At 45.1% G+C, this 26,710-nt stretch overlaps 1 protein-coding gene across 1 annotated transcript; it reads right to left on the minus strand.

Moving 5' to 3' along the window:
• Positions 1-2,016: 2,016 nt before the first annotated feature.
• BDKRB2 (bradykinin receptor B2) lies at positions 2,017-26,625 on the minus strand. Its single transcript, XM_083503216.1, has 2 exons — positions 26,502-26,625; positions 2,017-3,402 (listed from the first exon to the last, which is right to left on the minus strand). The coding sequence occupies exon 2, from the start codon at positions 3,380-3,382 to the stop codon at positions 2,261-2,263; it is 1,122 nt and encodes a 373-aa protein (XP_083359342.1). The 5' UTR covers positions 3,383-3,402; positions 26,502-26,625; the 3' UTR covers positions 2,017-2,260.
• Between the last annotated feature and the right edge of the window lie 85 nt (positions 26,626-26,710).

Here is a 26,710-nt window from a genome sequence, read left to right on the forward strand (position 1 = left end):
TCCTAGAAGAGGGTGTGGCTAGAAATGAGGAAAAACAACAACACTGTTGCAGGTTTCCCTTTGCATTTCACTGCTGAACTAACCACCTTTTCTCCAATCTGCTGCAGTAACAAAACAAATGCTGGACTTCCCGTTTAAGCTGCACAAGAGTTTTATTCTGTAGAAGAACGTATTTTACAATACCATACAGCAAATGTCCTGATGATATATTCGTACATATGCACATTTTGGAGAACATTCTCATTTATTTTGAAGTTCAGCTTGTGTCTAAAATCCTATGCGATTTTAAAATGCATTTGCCCTGTTTTGTTTTGTTTTGAAGAGCCAGAGTTGTGGCTGAGCCGAGCCGAGAGCAGGCTGCAGGCTGAGAAGCTGAGCCAGAGCCACGCTTGATTTGTGTTTAATTCCTAGGCTTTGACTATGGGAGAAGCAAAACCTTTTGGGGAGTTAATGCTGTGAGCCCCTCCACCTTAGGCTCAGGTTATACATGTGTGCAAATAAATCATATATCCTAAATACACCACAATGTTCGCCATCCCTCATTACAAGGAAACTCAACTTTGGCTAATCCCTCGCCTGGAACCTGTGGGATTTCTCACAGAGACTGGGGTGGCATGTGACAATTGCCATATACATAGCACTTCAGAAACGGCAAAGCATTTCCCATACATTCTCTCAGATCAACCCTGTAAGACAGGGCAGCTTATTATCCTCATATTTTAGATGGGGTGAATGGGGGACAGGACTACGATGAAGAGAATTGTGGCTTGCCTAATTCCACGTTGTCAGTGGGTGCAATATTTTAATCAGTTGACTCTCTTATCCCCTACTCTACTGTATATCCTTTCCCCCATGTTACAAGGAACTTACGGAGGAGAAACTGGTCTTGATGCACTGGTGCATTTCTGTGAACTCAGCTTTTCATCTGTATAGAGGAGGCAATCTTTTGTGGTTGTTGAATTACAACATCCCTGATAATAATAATAATTTATTATTTATAACCCGCCCATCTGGCTGGGTTTCCCCAGCCACTCTGGGCGGCTTCCAACAAAACACTAAAATACAATAACCTATTAAACATTAAAAGCTTCCCTAAACAGGGCTGCCTTCAGATGTCTTCTAAAAGTTTGGTAGTGATTTTTCTCTTTGACATCTGGTGGGAGGGAGTTCCACAGGGCAGGTGCCACTACCAAGAAGGCCCTCTGCCTGGTTCCCTGTAACTTGGCTTCTTGCAGCGAGGGAACCACCAGAAGGCCCTCAGCACTGGACCTCAGTGTCTGGGCAGAACAATGGAGGTGGAGACGCTCCTTCAGGTATACTGGACCAAGTCCATTTAGAGCTTTAAAGGTCAGCACCAACACTTTGAATTGTGCTCGGAAATGTACTGGGAGCCAGTGTAGGTCTTTCAAGACCGGTGTTATATGGTCTCAGCGGCTGCTCCCAGTCACCAGTCTAGCTGCTGCATTCTGGATTAGTTGCAGTTTCTGGGTCACCTTCAAAGGTAGCCCCACACAGAGTGCATTGCAGTAGTCCAAGTCCTGACCATTGCCTATGCTAGCTGGGACTAAGGGGATTTTGAATCCAACAATATAATAAGTGCTACACGTGCCCCCACTCCTGCAGCAGTCAATGGCTGCCGTGTCCATGGCACAAATGTGCAAATGTCCCAGGACAAAAGCATGGGGTGCATGAGGACAGAATGTCCTAACTTTGCACCAAGACACACTTCCAGGGTTTTTTGCTGTGTATAACTTTCCCAGCCAGGAGCAATGGGGTGCTGTTCTTTGGATGAGGCCTAGAATCTCATTCCAATAAAAGCCATGCATATTTTTCCCTGAACAAATATCTCATCTGAATGAGGTCTCTGTGTTGCAGATCTGAATAGTGTAGGTACCAAGAGAAGCAGGATAGCACCAAGGACCAAGATTTGGATCAATGACACACCGAAATCACTCCCTTAGCTTGAGCAATTGCACAAGTTCAAATGACAGAAAAAGGCCCAAGACAGATCGCTCCTGGAACTGCAAATGTATATGTATACAGATTTCAGTCCTAGAAATAAAAATAGCATTTATTTGTTGGCTGGAGCAGGTGGTCAATGCAAACTTTACAGCTGATATCTGTTTTCTCCAAAGTTTCATCAGCAATGAATTAATCCACCAATTAATCCAATGTGGGCATCATATCAAACCCTCTGCTTAAGCCTGCTACATTCAACACTTTATGTGTGTTTTTTCCTTATGGTAACAAGCAAGTGGCGCTATCGCAAATTAACAGCAGACTTTTTCCGGTGGTTTTCGACTGAAAAGGATGTTCGGAGAGTTTCCAGGGTTGTCACTGTCTGGATGGATGGTGCTGCGCTAGGTCTTCTCTGGAGCATTCCACAGTAGACCTCCTTCGATTTCCTTCGGAAGTGTTTGCCTACCAGGACAAACAGAATTGGGTTAAGGCAGCTGTTGCTGAAGCTGCAGTAGGCGGCGATCTGGCTAGCCACGTCATTGGCTTGTTCAGCCCCACAATCAAGAATAACCCCAGTGCGAATCAACGTATCCAAGAACGTGGTGATCTGGAAAGGAAGCCAGCAGACAACGAAGAGAAGAAGGACGAAGAGAACCAAGGCAGTGGCTTTTTTCTCTGTCTGGATAGCTCTGATCTTTTGAAATGTGCTGTTTTGTAAAGCATGGATGATTTGCGCTGTGCAGTAGGTTATGACGCAGAGAGGCATCACAAAGCCCACTGTGTTCAGCAAGGTGTTTGTGATCACTGTCCATTGCACAACTGATGGATACTCCAGAATGCAGGCGGTGACATTGTTTACTTCGTCATATTCCAACGATCTAAAGAGGAGAGCAGGAGAGCTCAAGAACAGCGCAGAGACCCAAATGGCGAGGCAGTTCCACTTTGCACAAGAAGGCCGGCGCAGGCGTCCCAGAGACATTGTTTTCACCAAGGCCAGGTAGCGATCAATGCTCACCATCACCAGGAAGTAAATGCTGGAGTAGAAGTTCATAGAAACGATGGCATTGACGGCTTTGCAGAGGGGCAGCCCAAACACCCAGTGGAAGTTACTGCTTATCGTGATTGCCCAGAAAGGCAAACCACAGAGGAGGAGGAGGTCAGCGGCTGCTAAGTTTGCCAAGTAAACTTCGGCCACCGTGCAGCGGCTCTTGTGGAAGCAAAAGACACTGAGGATAAAGATGTTCTCCACAATTCCCACCGTGGCAAGAAACCAGAGGAACACTGGCTGGATTGTGAGCAGCCAGTTCCATTCTTGCGGCCAGCCGCAGGAGGAGTTGTTTGTCGTGTTGTGCCAAGCAGACTGGCTCATCCCAGAGTTCCAGGCAGTTGTGACACCATAAAGAGCTGTGTTGTTTTCGGCCATGACAGTGGTCCACGTGGGGGCTGGAAAACAAGGAGGTAAATTTAGACCAGTCTTTGGTGCAAAATGCAGAAGCTCAATATGCAATTAAAAACCAAGGGCCAGATTTTTGAAGAAGAGGAGAAGAAGAGTTTGGACTTGATATCCCACTTTAGCACTGCCCTAAGGAGTCTCAAAGCGGCTAACATTCTCCTTTCCCTTCCTCCCCCACAACAAACACTTTGTGAGGTGTGTGAGGCTGAGAGACTTCAAAGAAGTGTGACTGGCCCAAGGTCACCCAGCAGCTGCATGTGGAGGAGCGGGAAGCGAACCCGGTTCACCAGATTACGAGACTACCTCTCTTAATCACTACACCAAGCTGGCTTTGGGGGTGCATAATCAACTAGCAGAAGCCAGTGCAAGGATTTCCACCAGTGCAACAGGAGTCCTCCACACACACACACACCGCTGCAGACACCTTGCACTACCCCCAATCTGCTGTGGAAGGCTAGGGGACCCCATCAGAACAGATTGAGGAAAGTGTTGGGTTACAGCCAGGCTGGGCAGCTCATTAAAAAGATGAAAAACTGCTGCTAAGATGAAAGATGCATTTTGTTGCAGGACTGCTAGCGCCGAGACATTTGAGATTGATCAGGGTTTGTAGGCTAGGTCCCCACACGACAATGTGTTGTGCATAGGTGACACACTCCCAGCCAGCAGTCAATGTCGGAAAGGGACAGGCATCTATCAAAAAGAGAACACTGTGAACAAGCCTTGAGACAACCTTTTTAAATGTACTGCAATGGCCTTCCCTAAGCAGGCTGGCTGGGGCTGATGGAAGCAGCGGTTAACTGAGGGGTGGGAGAAACAGGCCTGGGGGGCGGGGCAAGGCACAAAAATCACTTATGAGACTAATGGGGTGTATGATGTGTGGTGACACACCACCACTACCACAACGAAATCAAACACAGGAGAAGTGGCTTTCAATTTGAACGTAGCCTGATCTTTTACTCCCCTTCTTTCTCTCCCCTCCCCTTTTTATGAAGATTACCCGCTCTGGGATCCCACAGTTAATTCTCCCCTGGTCTCCTCACTGGCCCAAATAGGACTAATTTAGCTAGCTAGCCCTGGTGATTATCTAATGTTTATTGGATGGATTTCCCCCCTAAATTGATTTTTGAATTCTGAATTTATTGTTATTCATGTTTTATACTGTATTTTATGCTGTTTTCTGTTGCATCAGTTAAGTGTTTTAAATTTGTTGTTAGCCGCCCTGAACCCAATTTTCTGAACCGAGAAGGGCGGGGTATAAATAAAAATGCATTATTATTATACTAATCAGCCTTCTTTATGTGAGAGCTGGACCATCAAGAAGGCTGATCACCGAAGAATTGATGCTTTTGAATTATGGTGCTGGAGGAGACTCTTGAGAGTCCCATGGGCTGCAAGAAGATCAAACCTATCCATTCTGAAGGAAATCAGCGCTGAGTGCTCACTGGAAGGACAGATCCTGAAGCTGAGGCTCCAATACTTTGGCCACCTCATGAGAAGAGAAGACTCCCTGGAAAAGACCCTGATGTTGGGAAAGATGGAGGGCACAAGGAGAAGGGGACGACAGAGGACGAGATGGTTGGACAGTGTTCTCGAAGCTACCAATATGAGTTTGACCAAACTGCGGGAGGCAGTGGAAGACAGGAGTGCGTGGCGTGCTCTGGTCCATGGGGTCACGAAGAGTCGGACATGACTAAACGACTAAACAACAATTATTATAATTTATTATGGTAAAGATGTGTGGTAAAGTGATTTTTTTTCCAGGGGGAGGGCAGCACTACAGCTCCTTGCCAAGGGCACAAGGGACCCTAGATATGTCTCTAGATGGGATTTGTAGAACAAAACATACGGAAGACACCATTTTTAGGAAGGCACGCTTGCACATAGCTGTGAATCAAAAGCTGCTGTGCTACAGCCATTTAGCTAACAATGCTGTCACTACTTCTTCCTTCTTTTGGGGAGTGAAACATCCCCCGGATGCTTGCTTTAGGTGGGAGAATGTTAAGTGGCCTTGAGGGCACTTCCTTTCCCAGAAGCTGGAAAGAGAGAGGCATTGCCAGGAAAAGTGAATAGCAGGCAACCAAGTTTTGTGCCCAATTTTGGGTGCAATTCAGAGTTCTGGCCTTAAGCTGGGGTCCAGATTAGTAGTGGGCCAACTTCACCCATTTAATCCTGCCCATATGCTCTTCTTGAGTGCCCACCATCAGTTAGGTTGGAGCACAAAATGGGCAGGACCTTATTGATGGTGGCCCCAAAGCCACATAATTCCTTTCCAATGGACTTCTGGTTTGCGCCTTCGATTGTGGCATTTAGAAGTCTCTCCACTTCACAGCTGCCCAGAGCTGACAATCTAAATAATTTCATACCTGCAAAGTGCCCCAGAAAAAAAATGGGACATCCTGTTTTTTCACAAAGGATCACTGCAGCCATTTTGGGTGCCACGATTTTGGGTTGCACTCTCACTCCGGAAAAGTGCTCCTGGTCAAAATAGTAAAGCAAGTTCCTATTTGCTACCATGCTGCAGTCACATGTGCCTTAAAAAGTGGTATCAAAGGGTGTTAACAGCACCTTGAACTGATTGTCGATATAAGTCTGTCTCTGCCATTAACCAGACAGAAAAGAAAGTACGAGCAGACAGTTAAAAACTGGCAGGCAGAGAGAGGTTTTAGGGAATCACACAGGCTATAAAAGAAACCAGAGAGGACAGATGCAAAGCATGCAGGGTTACTCTGCTGCTGTTCATTATTGCATGGAAGAGAGAAGTACAATAATTGCAGCATTCCTTGCCCTTATTTGACAAGTTTCACCTGCTGAAATTCTGTCTTCTGCACAAATATTAAATGCACAGGATCCCAGGATCCCTTTGCATCTTGTCTCCTCCTAAAACAAACAGATTTACCCAAGCATGTAAACAGTCCCAGCAGCTTGCAACACCCCCCCTCCACACTTTTTTTTCTCCTAGTCAAATATTTCAATTTAATTCCTTTTGGTAACTGGAAAAACTTTGTGGATTTTTAAACAGTACATAAAACTAAGCGGCACATACTTTTTTTTTAAAAAAAAATGCTGCTTACTAAAACTAAAGCCAAAGAAACACATTGCACGCAATCTCTATTGATTTGGGGGCAACTAATAGTGGACAAATTTATTAGTAGCAAAACAAAGACAGCTGTCGTGTGCACGAGATGCTCTCCTCTCTCACCTATTTATGGCAACATAACAAGGACAAAGGAAATGGAAGGAGACTCCTTTGACAGTTCCACGCAGCGCAACTGCATCGACCACGTAATGGCAGGATGCTTTCACACACTAAATATACCAAGAACTGGGCGTGGGATACAGTCCAGCATTCTGGAAAAGGGCAGGTTTGCCTGGACGTTCCTGCACAGACAACTGAAAACTCTTCACTGGAATGTTTTTGGTAGCTGAGGGATTTTCTCCCCTAATGCCTTTAGTTCTTCTGCACACCTCGGGGTTCCCCTAAGATACCCGATAGCTTATTTGTGTGCAAAGTGTGTTGGGTTCAGTGCAAAGATTTCCGCTTGCATAATGGTGGTCTCTCCAGAGGTGGAGCTAGCCGCTGTGCACCCAGGGGCGGGACCATGGGGACGGGGGGGGGGAGCATCCAAGGGTGACGCTGTGGGAAGCGTCCCGGGGGCAAGACACCCATAGGGGCAGAGAGAGCCGCCCATGTGTGGTGGAGTGAGAGGGAGCCGCACCGCTTTGCCAGCAACCTTCCATCATCATCATCATCATCATCATCATCATTATTATTATTATTATTATTATTTAATTTATACCCCACCCATCTGGCTGGGTTTCCCCAGCCACTCTGGGCGGCTTTCAACAGAATATTAAAATACTATAGTCTATTAAACATTAAAAGCTTCCCTAAACAGGGCTGCCTTCAGGTGTCTTCTAAAAGTCTGGTAGTTTTTCTCTTTGACATCTGATGAGAGGGCGTTCCACAGGGTGGGTGCCACTACTGAGAAGGCCCTTTGCCTGGTTCCCTGTAACTTGGCTTCTCGCAGCGAGGGAACCACCAGAAGGCCCTCGGCGCTGGACCTCAGTGTCCGGGCAGAAGAATGGGGGTGGAGACGCTCCTTCCCTCTTCCTTTTGACAGCTCGGGGGAGGCTTCCCCCCGGAAGCAGCCCAGGAGCAGGGGGCAACAGTGCGCCGCCCCCCGTGACTCCCAAGCCTCCTCTGAGCTGTCAAAAAGAAGGGGGAAGGGGGGAAGGATGCTGGCAAAGTGGCACACCAAATGTCACCCCTCTCAGTTATGACACTCAGGTCAGACTGCCCCCACCGCCTCCTTCCTCTTCCCCTGGATCTCTCCCTCCCCCATGCTCTCTCCCTCCCTAAATCTGCTCCAGAGAGTTGGGGCAACAGATTGAGGGGACATGTGGGGGGAGAAGAGGAGGGGACAACATCTTGTTGCACAAGCAGAAATCCTTGCGCCAATTGAACATTCATGTACATGGGATACAACCCAAGGTTTTGGGAATATAAGGATTGGTGCCCCAAGAATGAGTTTTTAATTCAGAAGTATAGGATTAACCACATGTGCTCCATTTTGTTACTAATATAGATGACAAATCACCTCTCAGTTTCTATTATCTGTTGTTTCAACATGAGGATGGCTGAAGTTAATTAAGGAGTAACCAGTTCGCACACCAGCAAACAGATATTGCTTTTCTCATTCAATACTTGTCTTCTCTCGTGTCATTATGCCTTTTCCCTGTATGTGTTTATATTAAAATTGACAAACACAACCCCAAAAGAAGCAGTTAGAATATAAAAAAGCAAAACAAAACAAGCTGACAGGGAAGGACTCCCAGTCTAACCCCTGTATGTTTACTCAACTCCAGCTGAGTTGTGAGGTTAGTTTTGTTCAGGGCAACCAAAAAAAGCTGCCGACAATGTTAAGTGGAGTGTTCCTGCCATTACATCATTTAAGTGTAGTGAGTCTATAAAAAGCCTGTCCTTTCAACCGTTTGGCAGGGGCAGTTACTGGCTGCTTGTAGTAACAAGTTTTGCGTGCCCAGGTGCCGAGGGCCCGCCGCCCTGACAAGACCACACAAGACAACGTTCTACGGTTCAAATTGTTGTTGTTGTTTAGTCATTTAGTCATGTCCGACTCTTCGTGACCCCATGGACCAGAGCACGCCAGGACCTCCTGTCTTCCACTGCCTCCCGCAGCTTGGTCAAACTCATGCTGGTAGCTTCAAGAACACAGTCCAACCATCTCATCCTCTGTCGTCCCCTTCTTCTTGTGCCCCCCATCTTTCCCAACATCAGGGTCTTTTCCAGGGAGTCTTCTCTTCTCATGAGGTGGCCAAAGTATTGTAGCCTCAGCTTCACGATCTGTCCTTCCAATGAGCAAAACACACTGATCTCCCAGGTTCAAATTAGGCCACCATTTTATTGATTACAGATGAAAGGGGTTTATCCCCAGGCATTGGGTGTATCCCAAATCAACCAACCCGCTTGCTGGATGTTTCCAATGGGGTTGATTCTGAGGGAAGAAGGTCCTACGACATACAACAAATAGGAGCGACCTCACCAGGATCGCCAGGACGCTGTGGCCCTAGCACCTGCCTGGGCGATTGGACAGAAGCACCTTCTCCTGGGTCCCTTCAACAGGATACCCCGTTCCCTTGGAGGGACAGGCAGAGGCCTACAACTTCCCCTCTGATCATGACTAAGGCTCTACCCAATGCCTAATCTGCCCAAGTTGCGACAATTACTATGAGGAGGGCAAAACCCACAGACAGGCTCAATTAGTCTGAAGGATAAATTCCTCATCGGCCCAGAATACAGCGACAGGCAGAACCATAGCAAGGTGGTGGAGTTGAACATGGCAGGAGTGCAGCTTAAATGGCCAACAGCTCATCTTCTCTTGCCCTCGGCCTCCTTCTCCTCCTGCCAGTGCCACCGGCCAGTGGATGCTTCTCCCATCTTTCCCTTATGTGACAGCAGCAGGAGGAGGAACCGTTGACTGTTGAAGACACGCCCGGACTCCTCTTTTTCCTACTGTTGCTGCCACTGGCTGGAGGCTGCTTCCTCACTCTTTGCTCAGCCTTCTCTGCCCCCTCATCGTTCTGTCCATTAGGAGGTGGGGAATGAGCTGGGCTCCTGGGAGTTGGCACCTATGGATGCCTATAGGAGGGGGTTAGACAGATTCATGGAGGATAAGGAGATGGCTGCTTGCCAAGATAGCTATGCGGTACCCACAGTATCTCCATCTGGGAATGACAAATTCTGCTTGTGGGCTTCTCGGAGGCATTTGGCTGGCCACTCTGAAAGCAGGATGTCGGGCTAAGTGTCACTTGGCCTCATCCTGCAAGGCTCTTATGATGTTCTTATAAATATTTAGCAAAGAATCCCAATAAAACTAGAGGGTTGCATGAAAAGAATGTCTCTGTGACCCTTATCCAGTAGTCCCATGGAATCAAACTGACAGATAAAGTCTTGTTCAGATGTCTGCTTAACCGACCCGGCATTGTGGGATGGCGTGACACTTAAAATGATCCTCACGCTTCCCGGGGAAATGGATTGCGGCCTGCCCCCAAACTGGCCAATTGTGGGAGGGCTACCTGACTGGCTCTGCCTCTGGGGGTGGACCAGACTGAGCCTGTAGGTCTCACTCTGGTCCACTTCTTGAGTATTTAAATCAGGCCAGTTTCACCTCCTCGCGCAGCTCCTCGTCCCGTCATCCCTGATCATTGGCCATGCTTGCTGGGGCTGATGGGAGTTGTAGTTCAGCAACATCTGGAGGGCCAAAGGTCCCCAACCTTGTCGTAAGATGGACAGGTCATAGTGGAGAGTTTTGACCAAACGTGATCCACCTGGAGCAGGAACGGGCAAGCCACTCCAGTATCCCTGCCAAGAAAACTCCATGGACAAAGGCAACAGACATATAAAGGTTTAATCCTAGTAGTTCCTTAAAGGCTGCATGCATGCCTTTCATTGTGCCTTCACAGACCTTGCTAGCACAGATCCAGTCTGTATGTAACTAACAGGCTTCGCCTCACTGTTCTGTTTGTTTTTTGTTTCCTGGAGCCATGCCTAGCCATATGGGAGTCCCATTTATCATCACAACAGTTCTGAAAGCTGTTGTGGGGGAGGCAAAGGTCAGTGCACAATTGCGTGCCGACGGCAGCTCAGCCCATCAATACGCTGCACTTCCTGGCATCAGCTAACTGTGGAGGGGATTTCTTTCTGTCCACCTACAATTTTTTTGGGCCCGGATCACCAGAAAGGAAGCAAGATTTAAAAACTGATCAAAGCATTCAGGCCACACTGGACATTATGGGATATATCTGATAGTAGTTACATTGATTTTTTTTTTTTAAAGGAGTAACAGCAAAAGGTCACCCCAATTCTGAAATAAGACCATAACAGAGGAGAAAATGGATATCCCTTTCCCCTCTTGCCATTTCCCCTAAGAAGTTACCACCTAAGCTGCTATAAAGCCAAGAAGAAATCTGCTACTTGCACCCACAATAGCCTCCTTTCCAGGGCAAATAGCAGGCTAGAGGGAGGAGGAGGTTAAATTTACAGTGGTACCTCGGGTTAAGTGCTTAATTCGTTCCGGAAGTCCGTACTTAACCTGAAACTGTTCTTAACCTGAAGCACCACTTTAGCTAATGGGGCCTCCTGCTGCCGCCGCGCCGCCGGAGCCCGATTTCTGTTCTTACCCTGAAGCAACGTTCTTAACCTGAAGCACTATTTCTAGGTTAGCGGAGTATGTAACCTGAAGCATATGGAACCTGAAGCATATGGAACCTGAGGTACCACTGTATTAGAGGAGTGCAAGAGCTTTGGATGAAGTGGGAGTAATGAGGTGATGTTGGCACACTTGCTATGATGCTTTGCCACAGCAAGCTGGGGGAGGGTGGTATCACAAGCTTGGAATATTACAACTTAAAAGGAGATTTGTGCTGACCCATCTCTCCCAGTTCTGTCTGCTCTGACTGGCAGCAGCTCTCCAGGGAACTGAGCAGAGTCCTTTCCCAGCTACTTTTCAGCTGGAAATGCCAGGGGCTGAACCAGGCATGCTCTGGATTCCTTGCATAGCTTTGCCGCTGCACTGTGGCTTCCTGTTAAATGCTACCTGTTGTTTATTTTCTGACGAGTGTTATTATGGTGTGGAATCAGATCCCCCTCACCTTCTCAAAAAAACTACGATGCAATTTTGTTCATTCTAATCAAGCCAGTATAGGAATGGAATGGATTTTGTTGACTTTCTTTCAGTGCATTTTTCTGGGAGCAATCTCATGATTTGGTGCTTCAAGTTTTCAGCTCCATTGCCTGTGCTTTTCTCTCAGCCACCGGCACAGACGTGAAGCCACAGGGCTTTTCGAATGATAGATATCAGCATGTTTTCACTCGTTGATGGTCATTCTTTGGGGGCTAAGTAATGTGGATATAACTATAAACACCACAGTGTGAGATGTATCACTCTTCTTCCTCCCACCTCACTTACAAAAGGTTAACAAGGAATCGGAAGCATCTTGATGATCAGATTACCCAATACCTGTCTGAGAACAGGCCAAATCTTCTCATGCCAATTCCATTCAATTTAGCAACGTATTCCTAGGAGCTGTGTATTTCCCCATAGTTCAGGCTGGTCCAGGGGATTAATCCACAGCAGGTATCCCTAAGGTAAGATGGTGCCACAGGAAGCATCAAGTAAGTAACTCAGATAAAGTTTGGCAGTAAAAGCCTGGCCTTATCTATTATTACTTGATTAGGATGCCTCTTTATTGACCCACAACATGCATGTCTGACACACAGAGAACTTGGGATACCAAAAATGTTACTATGCTACTGAATTGAACCCAGTGCTAGATTTACGTATAAGCTAAACAAGCTATAGCTTAGGGCCCCACTCTCTTGGGGGCCTCCCAAAAAAATTAAAGGAAAAAACTGCCGGATGTACATTTCCAAAATATAAGATAAAAAACAAATAAAACCTACATACAACAACAGTGTTTTGTGTTGTGTAGGCTCCTGTGGTGTAATGGGCCCTGCCTGCTAGCCTGATCCCTAAAATATCACTGGTAATTATTTCACTATTAATATACTTCTTCTTAATTGTATTTCACTATTAATATACTTCTTAATTGTATATCAGTTCAACAATTACTTTGATAAAATACATATTTTGTTATGTGCAAATGGCTTTAGATACCTATTAGGTCCATAAATTAGCATACAGCATATATTCAAACACAAAAAACAGCGACAATTTGTTGTTGACAAAGGACAGCTGGACATATAAAGGGCCCCATTACCTTCAGTAGCTTAGGGCCTCATCAAACCTACATCCGGCCCTGATTGAACCTTAAGAGCATTATTTAGGCAAAATAAGGAAGGCAGAGCATAGCTACTGTGGGGAAAACATCTGGGACTCACTGAACGGGGGAAAAACAGAATTGGATCATATGTCCTAGGTGGATAAGAACTGATGTTGCAGTTGAAACATTAAAGCTGTGGCAGGCCTTGACTGTAGAAGAATAAAATTATGAAGGAATTAAAGAAAGTTGAAATAGGCGTGAGAAAGAATGAGCAAGTGAAGGTTGGAATTTGAAGATTGTGTTTGCAAGATAACTGTGAGAAAAGGACCGAACAACATGTGTGCAGTTGCGATTGCTTTAAGGGTTAAGGGCGAGGGAAGGCAGTAAAGATAAGAAAGTAGAAGCTAGCTAGTTATGAGGAGATAAGGGAGTTATTAACAGAGTGGTTACAGTTTCACCAATTAAATGATATTTTTAAGATGGATAACCAGAAAGGCTTTAGTTACGAGATATCAAGATTTCAAAAAGAGCGGTTAGAAAATAACATTAAATTGTTGTCGAAAATGTACAGTTTGCTCTTTGAGTGGCATACAAAAGATGAAGAGGTTAAATCTGTAATGATACACTGGGCAAAGGATTTGGGACATAATATCCAGATGGCAGACTGGGAAAGGATATGGAAAACAGATTTGAAATTTACGACATGTTGTACGCTGAAAGAAAACTATATGAAAATGATGTACCGGTGGTATTTGACTCCTAGTAAGTTAGCAAGAATGTATAGAACTAGTACAAATACTTGCTAGAAATGTAAAAAAGAGAAGATACTTTTTATCATATGTGATTGTTTTGTAAGGTAATGAAAGCTTTCTGGGAAATGATATATAATGAAATGAAAAAATGTTTAAAATAACTTTTGTTAAAAAACCCCAGAAGCTTTTCTTTTAGGAATTATTTATGTATGGGACAACAGCCCACGGATATTACTAGCCCAGAGATGGAAAGAAGAAAGAGTCCCTACCAGAGAGGAATGGCAAACTAAGCTGATGGACTATGCCGAAATGGCAAAGCTGACTGGAAAGCTCAGGAACCAAGAGGACAAAAACTTTTTAAAAGAATGGGAAAAATTCATAATATACTTAGGACACCATTGCATGCAGATGGAAACATTAGCAGGATTTTAATCTCATTTGTAATGTAACAAATGCTATGGATGATATGGATGTTAGAATTCCTGCTCCATGATTGCAGTCATGGGATTTTTGTCTATCACATGACGGTGTATATTTTGACTCCACAAAGTGGGAAGTGATGGAGACAGGATGTTTGTGTTAGTGTGTTCTGTGAAGTGGGACTATTGTCCTTTGTTCTTTTTCTCTTTGCTGTCTGATGCTAGAGAGAGAGGGAGCCATGTTGCAGTGCTCCGTGTGTGTTTATATGTAAATAAAGTAGATTAGCCAAAATGCTGAGTTGCTGAGGTCTGTCACACAAGCTGTGAAGACTCTGCGGATCCTTAAGTGTGCCGATGTCTGTTGGCATTGGTCGCTGTGATGTCCGGGCTGAAGATAGCTTTTGACACTCCCAAACGATTGACCAGGAGGGAGAGAACATGCCAGTAGGGCATGTGTCTCTGCCAGGGTCCTACTCGAAGTGTAGGACAAGCTCCTGACAATGGATTGATATAAAATATAGATTAAGGAATAATATGCAGTTTCAAATGTTGGCAATAGGACCCATGAAGGGGATGGGGGAAGTCTCGAGATTCAGAGAATCTCCATATATGGATATGGATATGGATATGGATTGTTATAAAATTATATTTGTAAAACCAAATAAAAATGTTTAAAAAAGAAAGAAAGTAGAAGCTAGCAGAAGGAAGTATAACTATATATGGACAAGGCTTTCCTATGCTTGTAAATGTATAAATGCTTGTGCTTTTTCATATTTGGTGAGTTGAACAGTGGTTTGAAGATGAGTTGTAGTTAAGGTTTAACCACATTGTCCATGTTTGGACAACACAACAAGCTGCAGTTGATCTAAAAGAGAAACAAAAGCACCCAAACTTGGCCTCATGTCCATGTCAGGGGAGAGGGTAGGGGAAAGCATATGAGCTTGGGGCGAGACTAGGCTCATTCTCATGATGTTGAATCATGGTTTGGATCAGGCATAGGCAAACTCGGCACTCCAGATGTTTTGGGACTACAACTCCCATGATCCCTAGCTAACAGTACCAGTGGTCAGGGATGATGGGAATTGTAGTCCCAAAACATCTGGAGGGCTGAGTTTGCCTATTCCTGGTTTAGATAATCTTAAGGGTTGACGAGATTCATAGTCCTCCTAAGCTGCCCTTTCTTAGCACAATGCTTTCCAGGTGTTGTGGGACAACACCTGCCATCATCCCTGGCCACTGGCCACGCTTGCGAAGGCTCTGCAGTCCTGATGTAGACAATATTGGACTACATGTACCACTGGATTTATTCAGTATAAAGGCAATCGTACAATCAGGTTGTTGAAGGCCTGTAGGTCAGAATGCAACACCATTCACTATTTTGCAGCAAGGATTTCAGAAACCTCGAAGAAAAATAAAGGAGCCTATGCCTCAAACTAGGTTGTTTATGTTCCTGGGTCTTTTCTGGGGTTGTTTTTTTTAAAGAATAAAACAGTCTTGATCCTAATGGAAAGCAACGTCAGCTTCATCTGATGAAAATAATTCCTGATCTCTTTTTAACAAGCAGAATAGTTTTTGCCTGCGTCAGGAAAGAAGCAGTAAACTGCAGAGATGCCACTGGCATCGTCTGATGAAGCTGCCATGCAACTAGCTCAAAAGATAAATTGAATACTGTAGGCAGTGGGTTTCTTGTACAATACAATCATGCGGCCATCCAAATGACCACATAACGTACCTTTCTGACAGCGTGCCAGAAAAATGTCTGTCTGCGCCGGAGATCTTTATCAAAGAGGGCAATTTCCCCTGTGACTTGTAGGACTTGTCTGCCTGCCATTTTGCTTCCCTTCACGTCATCCAGTTTAATATATTTCTAATGTCTGGAGGAGCGGGGAGTGTCCAAAGGCAGAGGTAGTTCACTCACTTTGCAGATACCAAGGATAAGGAAATAAGGAGAGCCCTGTTGGCCTGCCCAGCATCCTCTTTCCTGCAGTGGCCAACTAGATGCTTCTGGGAAGCCCACAAAGATGATGGGAAGACAACAGCCCTCTCATGCTGTTGTTCCCCAGCAGGCTGCCTCTGATACTTCAGGAAGTACATAGTCATCCTTATAACCTTGCCCTCCATATATTTGTTTCATCGTCTAGTGAAGCCATATACTGTATTTTTCCATCTATAAGACGCCCCCATGTATAAGACGCCCCCTATTTTGGGGGACTCAGATTTAAGAAAATGGGGGGAGATGGCACAGAGTGTAAGATGCCCCCTAATTTTTGACATTCTTTTTTAGGGAACAAACCTAGTCTTATACACGGAAAAATATGGTAACTTGGTGGCTTCACTTGATAGGGCTGGATTTGACCCCTGCCCTAATACAAATGAGAATGAATGAATGTGTGTGTTTGTATATCTTCTGATATACATAAAAATGTAAGGCTGTCATCACACATGCCCCATTGGAGGCTTTGTAGTGCCACATCACAATCCTGGATTTGCATGAAGAAATCAGGCTGGGAAGCTGAAAAGTGAACTTAGTTGGGTAGGAAGGGAAAGTTCTTGGGATTTAATGGGGGGGGGGGAGTGGCAGAAGAGCTGGTGAATGGAATGAGCTTCAAGTTTCATAGATAGATAGATACACACACATGTGTGTCCTGACTGCATGTAACACTAAGTGAAGCCACTGCCATTTTCCTTAAGTCTCAATTTTTTCTCAAATGTCAGGGCCTACTATAGTTACCCTGCAGTTTTTTTAATCAAGAGGAAGTACAGATAATTATCAAGACCATAGCAGTTGAGGAGTGAGAGTTACCTCTTTCCTCCTGAGGAAAACCCCTTCTCTGATTGCATTGGGAGTAAATACAAAGCATCATTCCTGTAAAGGAGGCCGAATGGAAACAAGGACTGTAAAGCGCTTTGTACCGTAAAACATGCTTTAGAAACAGTCCGTGATAAAAAGGCCCGTTCTGAAGGTTTAAAAAGCATGTTTTTCAAGAGTGAGCTGAGTAAAAAAGAATGGAAAAAAGCAACTTGGGGCTTTGTTTTTTAATACTTAGAACCAGTGCTATTTTTCTAGAAAAAGAGGTGCCGGAACTCACCATGAACACCTCCCTCATTCTCCTAGAATGGCAATGGTGCCCACTTGAGAGGTGCCAGAACAGAGTGAAGCAACCTATGGATCGTGCTTCACATATTAGGCTTCTAATCACCAGCTTCATAGGCGGAATGAGCTATGCTGAGGTTCAGGGGAACTCATCATTTTCTCTTTTGCAGGATATGACCTATGCCACTTTATTGCCTGAAATTGGCAGGGAGCGTGCCCCTTCTCAGTGCAGTTTTGTGAGCATTTCCCCCAGTGCGGCAGGCTGCCCCTCCCCAAATAAGTGCTACTTGATAAGTCATCACATGAAATTAAAAGCCAGAGATAGAAAACCCTCCTTCAGGAGGTGGAGAATGGAATGGTCAGGTAGACGAAGCAGAATTTTCCGGTTACAACTTGCATTCTTCTGCCAGAGAGATGCAGCTTGTGGCAAAAAGCAGAACAAACATCTGCCTCTTGTTTCCTTCCTAAAGTCACACACGCCAGCCTGTTAGAGTCTCTAAGAGAAAGAATGTTGTCTGTCCTTTGACATCTTCCACTGGCCAGCATTAACCAGAGGGTCTCTATTGTATTCAGCTCCCATTAGTAATCTCAAGCAGAAAGTTACGTTCATTGGTTTGCACAGGTGTGAAGCCTGGTTATGGCTCAGAGGCTTCAGCCCTGGAAGCACCTCAACTCCAAAACAAACTTTCTGAGCAAAACTCCCAATGTTCTCTGCTAAAGAGCCAAGACAACGGTTTGGGTTCTATAACTCAGATAATATTACATTGCCTCCCATTAGCAGTCCACACTCCCCAAAGAGCCTAAAGTTGGAATTTGGGAAAGTATTTGCATACATCTGCCAAGGGGTGGTGTTGACCATTTTTGTATTGTTCCTGTGTCTTTAATAGCTCCTTGATGTGCACATACAGTGGTACCTCTGGTTACGTACTTAATTCGTTCTGGAGGTCTGTACTTAACCTGAAACTGTTCTTAACCTGAAGCACCACTTTAGCTAATGGGGCCTCCTGCTGCCGCCACGCGATTTCTGTTCTCATCCTGAAGCAAAGTTCTTAACCCGAGGTACTATTGCTGGGTTAGCGGAGTCTGTAACCTGAAGCATATGTAACCTGAAGCATATGTAACCCGAGGTACCACTGTATTGCCAAGTGAGAATGTTTATGTTCATGCATTTAAAAGCTTCCTGTGCTGTGCTGACGGGTATGTCCGTAGCAAAAGGAAGAACAAAGAAACAGTGGGGTCACTCAGAGGAGAAGATGGTGAAATGCAAACAGGGGACACAGAAAGGGCTGCACTCCTCACTGCCTTCTTTGCCTCAGTCTTCTCCAATAAAGAAAACAATGCCCGACCTGAAGAATTTGGAGCAAATGATTCAGCAAAGGAAACACAGCCCAGAATAACTAAGGAGATAGTACAAGAATACTTGGCTAGTTTAGATGTATTCAAGTCTCCAGGGCCAGATGAACTGCATCCAAGAGTATTAAAAGAACTGGCAGATGTGATCTCAGAACCACTGGCAGTCATCTTTGAGAATTCCTGGAGAACAGGCGAAGTCCCGGCAGACTGGAGGAGGGCAAATGTTGTCCCTATTTTCAAAAAGGGGAAAAGAGAGGACCCAAATAATTATCGCCCAGTCAGTCTGGCATCAATACCAGGGAAGATTCTGGAGCAGATCATTAAGCAAACAGTCTGTGAGCACCTAGAAAGGAATGCTGTGATCACCAATAGTCAGCATGGATTTCTGAAAAATAAGTCATGTCAGACTAACCTGATCTCTTTTTTTGACAGAATTACAAGCCTGGTAGATGAAGGGAACACAGTGGATGTAGCCTACCTTGATTTCAGCAAGGCATTTGACAAGGTGCCCCATGATATTCTTGTAAAGAAGCTGGTAAAATGCGGACTTGACTATGCTACCACTCAGTGGATTTGTAACTGGCTGACTGACCGAACCCAAAGGGTGCTCATCAATAGTTCCTCTTCATCCTGGAGAAGAGTGACTAGTGGGGTGCCATAGGGTTCTGTCTTGGGCCCGGTCTTATTCAACATCTTTATCAACGACTTGGATGATGGACTCAAGGGCATCCTGATCAAATTTGCAGATGACACCAAACTGGGAGGGGTGGCTAACACCCCAGAGGACAGGATCACACTTCAAAACAACCTTGACAGATTAGAGAACTGGGCCAAAACAAACAAGATGAACTTTAACAGGGAGAAATGTAAAGTATTGCACTTGGGCAAAAAAAATGAGAGGCACAAATACAAGATGGGTGACACCTGGCTTGAGAGCAGTACATGTGAAAGGATCTAGGAGTCTTGGTTGACCACAAACTTGACATGAGCCAACAGTGTGACGCGGCAGCTAAAAAAGCCAATGCAATTCTGGGCTGCATCAATAGGAATATAGCATCTAGATCAAGGGAAGTAATAGTGCCACTGTATTCTGCTCTGGTCAGACCTCACCTGGAGTACTGTGTCCAGTTCTGGGCACCACAGTTCAAGAAGGACACTGACAAACTGGAACATGTCCGGAGGAGGGCAACCAAAATGGTCAAAGGCCTGGAAACGATGCCTTATGAGGAACGGCTAAGGGAGCTGGGCATGTTTAGCCTGGAGAAGAGGAGGTGAAGGGGTGATATGATAGCCATGTTCAAATATATAAAAGGATGTCATATAGAGGAGGGAGAAAGGTTGTTTTCTGCTGCTCCAGAGAAGCGGATACGGAGCAATGGATCCAAACTACAAGAAAGAAGATTCCACCTAAACATTCGGAAGAACTTCCTGACAGTAAGAGCTGTTTGACAGTGGAATTTGCTGCCAAGGAGTGTGGTGGAGTCTCCTACTTTGGAGGTCTTTAAGCAGAGGCTTGACAACCATATGTCAGGAGTGCTCTGATGGTGTTTCCTGCTTGGCAGGGGGTTGGACTCGATGGCCCTTGTGGTCTATTCCAACTCTATGATTCTATGATTTCTGCATGTCAAGCTGCTGTTAAGGGCACAAGAGTGAAGTAAAGCAGATTTTCTTTTTTCACTGGTGAATGCTACCTAGGATGGGTGAAAGACTGGCTCACTTGTAAGCATAACTGATTATATTTGCATTCACTTCCAGAATGCAAACATTTGATTGAAAGTGCTATAAGTCACCATGACATGATTTGTCTGGCATGGAGGAGAAAGGAATGGAGATGTCTCATCAACAAGTTTCTTTGGAGAGACTTCTTGGATGTTGCAGAGACTTGACTGCTTCCAAACTGGCCATTTGGGGTGGCGGTGACGGGGGTGAACCATGCTAGATTCACATACTTTTCATGAGGCGATTGCATGACATCATAACAAAACATTCTGCTCCCATGTTTTCCCTGCTCAACCTCTGGGTTCCCCCTGACCTCCAGGCTCAGAAAACCCAACTTTTTATTATTATTTTACAGAGTGAAACACCTGGTAGAAGCTCTCATTATTGTAAGATCACTCACCCCAATATCATTAATCTCAGCAAGGAGCTAAATCAGCTCAGCAGCACCCAGCCTGCTCATTGATCAGCCAGCTGAAGCGAATTAGCTACTTTTGCTGGAGACAATGTCCCTGAGTTTGCGTAATCCCTACCACCTGTCTCAATACAGTGGTACCTCAGGTTACATACGCTTCAGGTTACAGAGTCTGCTAACCCAGAAATAGTACCTCAGATTAAGATTTTTGCTTCAGGATGAGAACAGAAATCGTGCTGTGGCGGCGCGGCGGCAGCGGGAGGCCCCATTATCTAAAGTGGTGCTTCAGGTTAAGAACAGACCTCCAGAAGGAATTAAGTTCTTAACCCGAGGTACCACTGTATCTTGCATTGCTGGGATGTTAAAGTGGACTTGTTGGCACTAATTTCACTGAATGCTCTTAGGCCTGCTGGTGTTTCCACACTTGAGAACATAGGAAGTGCTCTTCCTTATCATTACATCTTCACATCTGGAATTAGGAGAAGAGGCTTCCAGGGCACAACCTGAGGTTTCCAAACAGCACTTTTTGCCTCCTGTGTTTATGAAACATGTTTTTGCTGATTGCGTCAAGTGTTCCTGCTGCAGGCGTTTAAGATCGGAGGGGAAAGGAAATTATATTTAACGGGCAGTAACCCAGTTGCCCATTCTGTGGTCTGAGGCTTGTGATGACTTTGGAAAGTGCTTTAATTTTAACTGTGCTTTATGCCATGGGTAGGCAAACTGAAGCCCGGGGGACGGATCCGGCCCCATCGCCTTCTAAATCCAGTCCACGGACAGTCTGGGAATCAGCATGTTTTTACATGAGGGTTATTTGTGGGGCCTGTCTGGTGTTTTTACATGAGTAGAATGTGTGCTTTTATTTAAAATGCATCTCTGGGTTATTTGTGGGGCATAGGAATTCATTCATTTAATTTTTTCCCCCAAAATATAGTCCGGCCCCCCACAAGGTCTGAAGGACAGTGGACCAGCCCCCTGCTGAAAAAGTCTGCTGATCCCTGCTTTATGCAGTAGTTTAATTGCATTGTAGTACTTGTAAATTCTCGTTGTGAACTGCTCTGGGATACATTTGTATGGGTAGTATACAAATGGGAGTGAAATAAGAAGAACACAGCCCAAGTGAGCCCACCTACAGGAAGTGGAAGCAAGGCCTAATGGCAGGTACCTCAGCAGTCTTTGGGAACTAACAAAATCAGAACACATCCACCATTAGGACTGGGCAAATCTGTTAATTTCAGTTGCTCTCAGTTTCTCATTTTTCCACCATTCAGTGCTCCACATTTTTACATCCGTTTGTGATATATATTACATACTGATGCAGAAATGAGGAGAACTGAACACACACAATTTATTCAGTTTATATACCACCCTTTATCCTCTCTCTTTCTCTCTTCATTGACATTTCAATGAAAGTTTCTCACAAGATATAAATTTTAAAATTGAATTTTGCCCTATATACATTTTTGCAAAGAAATTTCCCCTAATAAAATGTACTTTTGTATATTAATATTTTCCTACTATTTTTATGCACATTTTATTTCCCTACTATTTTTATGCACATTTTATTTTAGTATATGCATTTTTATACACACTACTTGGCTGGAGACCTGCACTGCAAAATTTACCGACGTGGAAATTTCGAAAGACGGCTGTGTTTCAATTTATTTATTGGTTTGGAAAGTGCAAATTAAGTAGCTTTGCTTTTAAGTGTGAAGTGAAACAATTTTTCCCCTACCCCTGTCCACAGTTTCCATGTGGTTTAAAAATTACCTTTGTGTTTAAAACATACCTTTTGGAAATTTGAATAAAAGTGGGTTTTTGCAGCTTAAAAAAATAAAACCTTTGGGAAGAGATAACTAAATATAAGGACCATATCTCAGTGGCATGGACCATATCTCACATGTTTTGCAGACACTGAGCAGTATCCAGCTAACTCATTCAATCAATGGAAGAGTTTCCACTTTTACCATGCCTTCTACAATGCCTTCTGCTGTAGAAAGTTGGAGGAACTCGCAGAACAAATGTTGCTCTGTTGTGCAAGTTGAAATGCTTGCATTGATGGAATGACTTAGATGGATACCACCTAATCTTCTAACTTCACTGCCCTGGCATCTTCAACTAGGACAATGAAAGTCCCTTCTCAAGCCCTGGAGAACAACAGCCAATCAATGCAGACAGTGTTGAGTTAGGTGTACCAATGTTCTGGCCTGGTATAAGGCTGTCTCTTATATTCCAGTGAGAGTTGAGGTCAATTGAAACTGTCCTTCTCACCAACTGTCTGATTCCAGAATCTCCCAGTTGGGACCAGTAGAATGGACCACCTTGGAAGGTGGTGAACTCTCCACCACTGGAGGTTTTTAAGCAGAGGTTGGATTTTAAACAGGGAATTCTTTAGCTGTGATTGTTGCTTTTCAGGGTGTTGGACTAACTCTGCTGTTCTATGATCCTTTTCGTAATCAAGCTTGAGCACATCTCCCATACTCCCAATAGAAGACAAAGCTGCCAGGAAAACAAACCCTATCTATTTCTTCCTGCAGATTCCCTCAGGAAAGAGAAGCTTTTACGTAGGAGTTTTTCCCTTACATAAAAGGTTATTTGCAGCTTAATAGGTTATTTGCAGCTGAACATGCATTAGAGATTTAATGGGGCATTTATGTCCACCCCCACCGGGCCAGCCAAAGACATTTCAGTACCTGAGGCGGACCTCCAAAATTATGCCTCCCCACCAAAGAACATGGGAGGCAGGGAAGATCTACATCAGGAACAGAGAAGAGATTGACATCAGGATCTGCTGTCCACGGTGAACCCTGTTGCCTGAGGTGGTTGCTTCATCTTGTCTCATGGGCTCTGTGTCCCCCTCTTTTCATTTCTTTATATCAGTGTGGGATTTTTGTTTGTTTGATTTTGTTTTTCCTTCTAGCAATTAAAAATTGGAGTAGAGAAACTGTGGCCCTCTGTTGGACTACAATGCCTACCATCCTGACCATTGACCATGCTGGTGGGAGCTGGAGTTCAACAACATCTGGAGTGCCACAGGTTCTTCATCTTTTAAGTAAATGCTACTTTGCTTGGGACGCGGGTGGCGCTGTGGGTTAAACCACAGAGCCTAGGACTTGCCGATCAGAAGGTTGGCAGTTCGAATCCCCGCGACAGGGTGAGCTCCCATTGCTCTGTCCCTGCTCCTGCCAACCTAGCAGTTCAAAAGCACATCAAAGTACAAGTAGATATAGAGGTACTGCTCCGGTGGGAAGGTAAACGGTGTTTCCGTGTGCTGCTCTGGTTCGCCAGAAGCAGCTTAGTCATGCTGGCCACATGACCTGGAAGCTGTATGCCGGCTCCCTTGGCCAATAAAGTGAGATGAGCGCCGCAACCCCAGAGTCAGTCACGACTGGACCTAATGGTCAGGGGTTCCTTTACCTTTACCTTTACTTTGCACATACATTTCATGGCCTTTACAGATTAGCACTTCTGCAGGTGAGCAGCTACCTGCAAGCCACACTGAGAATTTTATGACCTCATATTGATGATTACCAATTCCAAGTGACTTGTATGATCAACATGGGTAGCATCTCCTTCCCTAGAACTATCTTCTTCTAGTCTGGTACTATCATCACCGCAGGGAAACTCTGCTTGGAGATAGCTTAGCATTGCAATAGTTTTCTGTATTCAGAAACAGGAGTCCCAACACAAGTGCAATTCAGGGAAGGGGAATTGCGTGGCAAGTCCCCTCCCCCATGTGAAATAAAGACACTAGACACAGTATTTAAGGTTAATGGGCATGAAAAGGCCACAACTTTATTGATTACAGAATTGAAAGGTATTGGCCTTAGGCATTGGCTCCTAATGACCACCCGGCATGGGGACCGGGAAGGGTTGTCCACAAGCCGTGGGAGTCCTGTTGAAGTACGCCAACTAGGATCCCAGCGGGTGTCACCGCTCTGGGGCATGCCGGATGCCCTTACTTACCAAGGTTTCGGACAAGGCAACGCCCCCCGGAGTCCTCTACCGGACTACCCTTAGCCTTGGGGAAGGTGATGGCTTTTCCTTCCCCCTTCATTTGCATAACAATTGACCCCTGCCAATGCCTAACCGCCAACACCAAAAGTTGTGACGTTTGCTACGAGGTAGGCAAAAAAACCAAAAGGCTCGAAGAGTGCCAACTTGGAAAAATTCCTACCAGGCCCCTTGCGGCGACCAACCGAAGTCCATAGCAAGGTCAAAGCAACCTAAACCTAAAGGGTGGGTGGGATGGGAAAAAACCCGCTCAGCTGGAAGGGGCAAAGAGGGTGGTCCCCGGGCGTGCCTAGCCTTAAATAGGCTAGACCACGCCTCCCCGGCCCACTGATTGGGGGGCCGGGTCGCCAACACGCCCGGGGATTCCCTACTCTCGCGGGGGCAAAGGCTAGCCCCGCGTGAGGATGTGGGAGGATTTCTGCACGCAACCCCCTCTCCTCTCAAGTCGGAAATGGCTTTATGAGTTAAGGAATGGGACTTGGGGAGAGCTCACAGAACACCTAATGTCCTGAGACCAGGTGGGACCAGTTTCTGCAGATTGCATTGGGGAGCAAGCACCACTGCAATTTGTCACACAGCTGCCCTGTACGAAACACGTATGCTGCAGGCAAATACTCACTTGGAAAATGGTAACAATGAAGTGATGGTCTGGAGTTCTAGTGCTATTACTACTGCCCCTGCCGTTAATACTACTACAACTGCAAACTCCATAAAATTTATTAGCCCACCTGCCCAGACACATCTACTACTAGTAGTAGTACTGCTGCTACTACTACAAACTTGCAAATATATTCATGAAAGTTAGTTGCTCACCTGCTCAGACACATGTACTAGTGCTATTGCCAACTTGCAAATATATTAATAAAACATATTAGTCCACCAGCCCAGAGACATTTATGTATGCATATACAGAGAAATAAAGTTCTCTACCTAGTTGTCACTTTGTTTCATAACATGTTCTTTTGCATTTTTATTCAGAGCTATGTTCCAGTGAGGTCAATGAGACTTACTCCCAATTACGCACGCTAGGGCATTTCTGCTCATGTCTATTCCCTATGTCACATTTCCTACAACAAGGCAATTGCACTAGGAACCAGATAACTGTTGTTTCTTTTCATAACCATAACTGTCTTCTGCAGCCTTTTCAAAGCTAGGATCCATCTTTGCAGCCTGCAACTTGGGAGCCATTTCAATTATTTTTACACTTTTATCTCTCTGTTTTCCTCCTCTTGTCTCTCTCATTTGAAAAAACAAAAAACAAAAGCACAACAAAAGGAAATGGTCCTGGCAATGCTGCAGGCACAACCCATATGGGTCCTGATCCAGCAGTTAAAGATCATCATTCTACATGCATCATCCCAAACACGAAGGGTCCACAACTCCTTGAAACTGGCTGCCATCACCAGCCAATGACCCATTAGTAGCTAGCAGAGCAAGCCTGTGCATGCTTACTCAGAAGTAAGTCCCCCTGTGTTCAGCGGGCCTCACTGCCTTTTACAATCACGTTTAGAACTGTAACTTTAGTGACCCATGCCTCTGACATTTATGTAACCCACTGGCAAGTCCTGCCTTGGCACCCTGATTTTAATACTATCAAAATCAGCTGTGTGTGCCCATCCATTGTGTCAGAGGCAAAGGGACTGTGTTTGCATGTTGACTCCCAACAAGTAATTGCATTCATTGATAAAACCTGTCACTGTGATGCAGTAAGTAGAAATAACAAGCCCTTTGGGAACAAAGGGACACCCTGAGGAACAGTGGTACAGCATCCGCTTTGCATGCGCAAGGTCTCCGGTTTGATCCCTGCCATCTCCAGGTAGAGATGTAGAGTGCTCCCTGTCTAAAACCTTCATGGACCCGTGGTCTAACTTGGGATGAGACAGCTTCCAATGTTTCTAAATAAAGCAGAATTTTTGTAACACAGAAAAAGAAAAGTTCATCAGTAACTGCAACTGGGAGCTAAGCAAACTTTTGGGGAAATTCCACCGTTAACAAAGTTATGAAGTCAGAGAGAAGCAGAAGTACATACCTTTCTAGCAAAGACTTGGGTAGCTCTGGGAGCTCTGGGGCTGGCTGCGGAGTGCCTTTGTGAATGTTTCTGAGGAGTTTTCTTGTGGTTTCCGAAGAGTACTGAAGCAGCTCCTCCCTCTGTCGTTGAGACTGTTACACACTTCCACACCCACCCCTTTTAACGCAGCTGCTTTTGGCATGATGAAGTCACCGGCATTTGACTTCATA

The sequence above is a fragment of the Podarcis liolepis genome (genome assembly GCF_965112155.1).
Source record: "Podarcis liolepis genome assembly, chromosome: 1".
Taxonomy (NCBI): Eukaryota; Metazoa; Chordata; class Lepidosauria; order Squamata; family Lacertidae; genus Podarcis; species Podarcis liolepis.